The sequence below is a fragment of the Charadrius vociferus genome, unplaced genomic scaffold, assembly GCF_000708025.1.
Source record: "Charadrius vociferus isolate BGI_N301 unplaced genomic scaffold, ASM70802v2 scaffold877, whole genome shotgun sequence".
Lineage (NCBI taxonomy): Eukaryota > Metazoa > Chordata > Aves > Charadriiformes > Charadriidae > Charadrius > Charadrius vociferus.
Window position 1 is genome coordinate 185155 of NW_009649116.1, and position 6841 is coordinate 191995.

Below are 6841 nucleotides of genomic sequence, written 5' to 3' on the forward strand. Positions count from 1 at the left end.
GATAATCTTTTCTAGCCTACATGCAAACTGCGTTTTTAAATACAGGAACAAACATAGTTGTATTTTAAAAAAAAATAGTGTGTGTAAATAGACAATTTAATATAGAAACAAATAGCTTTCAATTAGCCTGTCTTCTTACCGGCAGAATAGGAAGGCAGGAAAACCCGTGCTTCTGATCGGTTGATCTTATCAGGATTTCACGCTGTCGTTATTGCTTGCATGTTCAGCGCCGCGCTTGGCTCTACGGACGGGCGATGTATGTACGCCATAAGCTTTGCGTAAGCTTTTCTCTTCCTTTATGCTTTTGCCGTAGAAGATACTTCCAAAATGCAAATTATTTTTCCGTATGCGGAAAGGGAGCTGGGAAGTTTGTCTGGACTTGGATGCTCACGTTTGTCTCTTGAACAGATCTGCGGTTTGTGTCGCTGCTTAATCTGCTTCGTGTTATCTGTGAGTCTTCCTCTTGGTCAAAGCAGAGCCCAGCTGGTGTGGAAGGGACTCCTGCTCCTAAGGCATTTTCCGATAAACCCCAGGAGATGCGCTGCATCGTCTCAAGATCTCACGATTAATTTGCAAGACACAGCATATATAATTAAGGAGAGATCAGGATATCGGCGGTATATAAATCCAGCTTTTAAAGCGAGGTTAAGATATGGGCACTCCAAGCTGATAACCTCCGTTCCTATTCTGTTTTGTGAAATAGTGCGGTATAGTATCTTGCGTCAGGCAAAATGAGGGTGGAATCTGGATATCCCGTTGGAGGAGCACGTATGGAAGTGGTTTTCCATCAGAAATAACACTTCCCTACGTGTGCGGTCAGACCTGGTCACCGCAGTGCTGATCGCTGTCCCTTCGCTCCTGTTAAATGCCTTTTCCTGAGCAATATCCCAAGAACTGAAGAGAAGCCCAAGGGGATGGAAATCCTAATGGATAGGAATCATACAGGTAATCTATCCGCAACATAAAGAAGCGGGGAACTGAAAAATACCTGGGAGGAATGGTGGAAGAGTCGTTTCTTGAATTGATACTAAAATAAGCATCTATTTGCTCCTCCAGAAAGCAGCTCCTATTGTTAACATCCTATTGACCAGTGCCGTTACGTGAGGTCAATCGGGGTGAAAGCCCCGGGTGTGCAGAAAAATGCATTGTACCGGATCACCCACGGGCTTCAGACCTCACGTTTTAAGCACAAATTACGGGTTTTTTTTGGTTGCCCAGAGAATCTCCTTAATAGAAAGTGAGGCGGCAGTTTCTGTTCGTCCTAATACCACCACCAAAATGAGAGCAACGGTTGACAAAATGGACTTGCCATGCTTTTATGAAAATTTAATCATTGGTTTTGGATGAACAGATATGTGGCTGTTTTTATACAAAGTTACCAGCAATCAACCGTGAGGTTAATTATTGAGAAGAAATACTAATGGCATTGATTAAGCAGCATCCCTTGGGGGGGGGGTTCCCCTCCTTGTTCCCTGATGCTGCATGATGTGACAACTTCGATACGTGTAAAATTGTGTAGGTGCCCGTAAGTGCTCATTCTGCCCGTCCTTGAAGACAACTTTCCATGTCAATGATGAGAGAAAGCCAATTTCTAGCACGGGGCAGGACCGTCGCCGCTGCTTCGGAAATACTCATCGCTGGGGCATTTGGGCAAACGGCTGATTTTTGCTAAAGCTTTCTGTCTTGTTCGTGGTTTAACTCTTCTCTTCTGTGGCTGTTGCTTCCCTCCGGGCTAGAGGGCTCCCAGAGACGCGAGAAGACCTAGTCGAGACCTTGCTAATGAGCCGAACGGAGTTAAACCTTCTGCCTTGGCACGCTCTTCCCAAATGCTTCCCAGGAGCTCTGGACGTGCTCTCTCGCTTCTCGGAAGGCCGAGGAGCTCCGTTACGCGTCTTCTCTCCCGTGCACCATCGCAAATGGCAATCACGTCGTACCTGCAGGAGGTTCAGCTACTGCCAAGGTTTCCGTGCGCCAACCGCTTTTGGGATAGAGCGCGTTACAAACATTTCGGTAGTCCCGAATAAACGGTCATGTGCAGGGGGTTGAGCAGTGGAGTAGACCTCATGTTTGGTGGCGATGGGGTCAGCGCACATCAGCGTGAACATCTGGCTTTGCAGCTCAGAGCCGCACTTCTTTATTCCTCGGCTGAAAAGGTTTGCGCTAAGTTGATTGAACCGCTTTGTCTAGAAGAAATAATACAAATTCTTTCAGATGCCCGGACTGCACCGTCAATTCGGGAGCCTCTCGGTAATCGAAGCAGCTGATTTCAAGACTAACTTGTAGATGTTCTATATTCTTACAGTAATTTTATCAATGCCATAAGGGCAGGGCGGTGTTAGTTATCCCGGAGACTGCGACAGCAAACAAGATGCTCGGAGGTGTGAGCGTTCCCGGGGCGCGGAAAAGAGGAAGGCAGAGGCTCTGCGGATTATCGTACGCGCTGATTCCGGGCTTATTCTCTTCACCTCCACGTGCAAATTAAAAACACGACGTAAAATATTTCAAGGAGCGAAAAGCAGAACTGGGGCATGGTAAAGCAGAACCCCGTGGGGCACGGTTCCGGTGTAGTCGGGGGGTTTTGCTGCACGTGTGAATTTTGGATGTGCACAAATCCCCACTTGCTACAGGGAAATTACTCCTCTTTGGGCAAAACGTGCTTCGTGGTGGCTCTTCCTTTAGTTGCAGAGGGGTGTTTTAGTATTAATTGCTTAAACTTTAGGCGAGTGGGTTATTAACGTACCCGAAAGGCCGTGGCGGTGAATGCAGCGGATACATCGCACAGCACAGAGGTTTTCAAGCTTTCGAGTGTCCCAACCCACTGCTGTTGCATGCTGTGCTGGAGAAGTGATATGTTATAAGAAACCGATGTTTTGCCTTTATGCTTCATGACCTCCTGTTCTCCCTAACGCTCTCTTTCTTTCTCTCTCCCTCTCTCTTTCTCTGGCCTTTTTTTTTTGTGTATTCGTTTCTTTTTAGAAAATGAGTGACTTTCTCTCCAGAGAGGATGTGGCTGCAGTGCCAGAGAGGAGCAGTGTTAACACTGGCGTTGCGCGGGAGGGCTCAAAGCGCTCGGTAGCTTTTAGTGCCACCCCAGTGCCACCAGCCACAGAGCCTTCTCCCGGCCGCGACTTCGCTGCTTCCTCCCTAAGCAGCGAGGAGGAGGAGGAGGAGGAGGAGGAAGAGGAGGAGGAGGCAGCTCCCAGCCTCCCCGCGAGCGAGGAGGACCTGAGATGTGGCAAGGGGGTTTGTGCGGATGCGGAGAAGGAGTGGGAGCTCTCGGAGCCGGAGCCCCCCGCCAGCTCTGCCGCACCTCCCCACCAGCCCTGGGGAGGAGAGGAGGAGGAGGAGGAGGTGGCAGAGGATGGCGAAGACAGATTTGCCTTTAGAGAGCTAAATGGCGAGTGTCACGACTCAGATGTTAATAACGGGCTGCCGGCGGTCATTCGCTGCTTCCAGGTAGTTGAGCTCCAGCGCCCGCTCCCCGACACCCCCCCGCCGGCTTGGAATTGGGAACCCAAACACTGCAGCAAGCAGATGCCACACGTGCCCAGAGAGGAGTCGTGTTTGCTTGGCTCGGACTCGTGCTTGGAGCTAATTAGCCGGTTCATCTCCCGCAGTCGGTGCACACGAGCCCCTCTCAATTTATCTCGGCGTTAAATACGAACCCCTCTCAATTTATCTCGGCGTTAAATACCGATTGCCGCAGCGCAAGTCCCTTTGCCTTTTCTTTGAGCAAAGCACCCTGTTGCCTCCCCCCAAAAGGGAAATATTTAGGCTCCAAAGGCACCTAATTTTAGTTCCTTAAGGTTTTTGCCGTCTCCTGCTATACCGGAGGCTGAGCCTCAGCGCAGCAGAGCAAATTTGAAGCACTGTCACACGTGCTCTTACATGGCGAACGTGGGCTTCGACATCCCCTTTCTGCGCCCCACCGTGGGAGGTGTTTTTGCCTGCTTCAGTGTTGATATGAATTGCTTACGGTCGAATAGGTGTCCACTTCCCCTGCTAACAATCACGGTGGCACCCGCCAGGTTTGGGGACGGTGAGCAGAAATCGAGCTCTCGGGGAAAACACTGTGGGTCTGAACTAACTCTGTCGTCTTCTGGATCGTGATCAGGTGGTGGAACAACTGATTTCTCTTCCCCCTCTTCTCCCCCGTTTCTCTTCCGAGATATCGTGGTTCTGTTTTGTCTGACATTGATTTAATAAAAGTTCAAGACGTAGGATCCGATGAGGGTTTTTAATAATACAGTGTTTCATTTGCAGTCAGGATGAAGCTTCTCAGCTGTGATCACGTCTTTGTTTGCCCGGGGTTTGCGTTAATCTTGACATTGTCAGCAGTAGATGAGGGTCATCTTTTACTGGCAGCTGGCAACGAGCTTCTAGTAATTAGAAAGTTAATAATCGGCGGAGACGGTTTCTTTGTGGTATTGTGACACACCGATTAAACCCTTAATGCCTGCCTTGGGCTGACCCGAGGGCACGACGTCTCGGTTTAATCCTCACGCGTGATCTCTGCCCTCTGAGCAGTGTGTCGTACCGGAGGCTTAAAACCAAAGATTTCCAGGCTGACCTTGGTTCCCACAGTGCTTTTATCAGATCAGTGTCAGAACGTTTGCCAGCAGCACGGTCACGACGTGGAAATGCTAACTGGGTCTTTATGGAGATGTTTTTCACCCTCTCTCACAGCCACCGCTGGTGAAGACACAGACCGTCACCATCTCTGATGTCTCTAGCGCCGTCAAAAGCGAAATTCCCACAAAAGAAGTCCCCATCGTCCACACGGAGACAAAGACCATCACCTACGAAGCTGCACAGGTAAGGTGTGTTCTGATTAATTTTCCAGGGGCTTAATTAAACTCAAGTAATCCTTTTTTGTTTCCGAATCCTCGGGATGAGACAGCAGCCCCTGCCTTTCCCCAAGCGTCTGAGTCGCAGCACAGACGCTAACCAGTTTTATGGGTTATATTTCCAGGTGCATCTGGTATTTTTCGAGGAGCAGGGGTTTTACTATCCCTGAAAAGTAATTATTTTTTTTTCAAGCGTGCATACAGAATTTATCTTCAGCCACTGGTGGCTTTGGGATGTAGATTAGACTACACAGAGTTAACCTGAGTTGGCCTTTTTTCTGCAGGAGGTGCGTTGTCTTGCTTTCCTCGGCTCTCCTGGCTGTTGATGCCTCTTCAGAATTCGGTTTATAAATGATTTTGAAAAGGTTCATGGATTGTCCTTTAGGTTTCAACCCTGAAACAGGTCTTGAAAACTGAAATGAAATGCAACCAGAGCGGGTATCTGGTGTTTGGAAACTAGAAATGTTAGTGGAGCAATACTAACATAGGCAGGTATGGTTTCGTTGCAGAGGTTAAAATTAGTCTTCAGTCTAAAATAGGTTTTATTCATGTATTTGAGAATTTGGAGACTGTTTTAGCTTGTGTTTGTCATAACCGTGGTTGTTAGAAGCAGCCGATGCTCTGCTCTTGGCGTGTAGTGACCGTGGGATGTCGGTTCGCGTGTGGGTATCCCATGGACCATGCTTGTATGATTTGGGATTCCCGAGGAATCCCGTGGCTGCTCAGCATCCTCCCCGGTCAATCACGGGAGCAGAGGGGACGTTCAGACATGCCTGCACCGGGCGGTGGTGAGCATCGCCCTGTTTCTCAGCGAGGGACTGAATAGAGGAGTTTGGCTCTGGTTACTACTCTCACCATTCCTAACTGGGAAATGAAAAGTGCGTTTGCGGGGCTGGGAGAAGTCGGCCCTGCGTGCACCGGCTTGTGACGTGCCATGGGATTTCTTCCAGTCTGTGGAATATGGTCCCACCTTGTGGTAACTCCAGATATCGTCCCGCTGCCGTGCTGGGGATGCTGCCCAGCGTTCGGTCGTGGTGCACCCTAAGGGAGACACGGCCGGGATGAGTTGGCAGGGGGGCTAATTTTAGGGTTTTTGGCGGAGCTTGAAAGGTGGAGTCGTGCAGGATGGGAACCGAGTACCCAACTGTAAAAGAAATTGTTCCGAGTTCAGCAAATATTTGGGCTTGGATTGCTTCTGCAGAGTTTAAAGTGAGTGATGTGCAAGGTGTTGTCGGGAGGGAGGAGGGGTTAGAAAGTACCTTCTGAATCGGGTTGTGCTCTCTGCCTTTGTGAACCTCCGTGGATCCAGGCGGGTGTAATTTGGGATGGGGCTCTGCTTTGGTTTCCCTTCATGGTGCAAAGGATGCAGCTTGGCACGGAGGAGCGTGACCGGCTTTGCAGTGTACCCAGATGTGGGTATACCCCCACCCGCCTGCTCTGAGGGGTGTCACGGGTCCTGCCTGGGTGATTTTGTGGCTCCCTGCATCTCCAGCATTAAGGTCCAGGGCCTTTGTGCTGAGCCTTCAGGGACCTGCACAGCCCTTGTGCTGTGGATCAGCTCGTTCTGTCCCACGGTCCATGACCGAGAGGAGTTTCTGTCCTCGGGTCGCGTCCTGCTGTGTTGATGTGGAGACCCTGTGTCTGCCCACGCTGCCCGCAGACTGACGGTCTGTTCTTCTGCCCCACAGACAGATGGTGGCAACGGAGATTTAGACCCTGGCATCCTGCTGACTGCTCAGACCATCACTTCGGAAACCACCAGCAGCACCACCACCACACAGATCACAAAGGTAACAGCACGGGAACATGATAAAACAACAACTAAAACAACAGCACAGCATCCCAGACTGGTGGGGGCTGGAAGGGCCCTCTGGAGCTCCCCCATCCCACCCCCCGCCAGAGCAGGGGCACCTCCAGCAGTGGCACAGGACGGCGTCCAGGCGGGTTTGGGATGGCTCCAGAGGGGGAGACTCCCCCACCTCTCTGGGCAGCCT

The 6841-nt window shown here is 50.4% G+C and overlaps 1 protein-coding gene across 2 annotated transcripts in view; it reads left to right on the plus strand.

The window, feature by feature from the left end:
• Positions 1-6841, plus strand: part of EPB41 (erythrocyte membrane protein band 4.1) — a 49995-nt gene that overhangs the window by 41165 nt on the left and 1989 nt on the right. For both annotated transcript variants that reach the window (XM_009888330.1, XM_009888331.1), the window contains 2 exons: positions 4687-4815; positions 6536-6637. In XM_009888330.1, coding sequence (XP_009886632.1) covers positions 4687-4815; positions 6536-6637 — 231 coding nt within the window. The remainder of the gene's footprint in view (positions 1-4686; positions 4816-6535; positions 6638-6841) is intronic.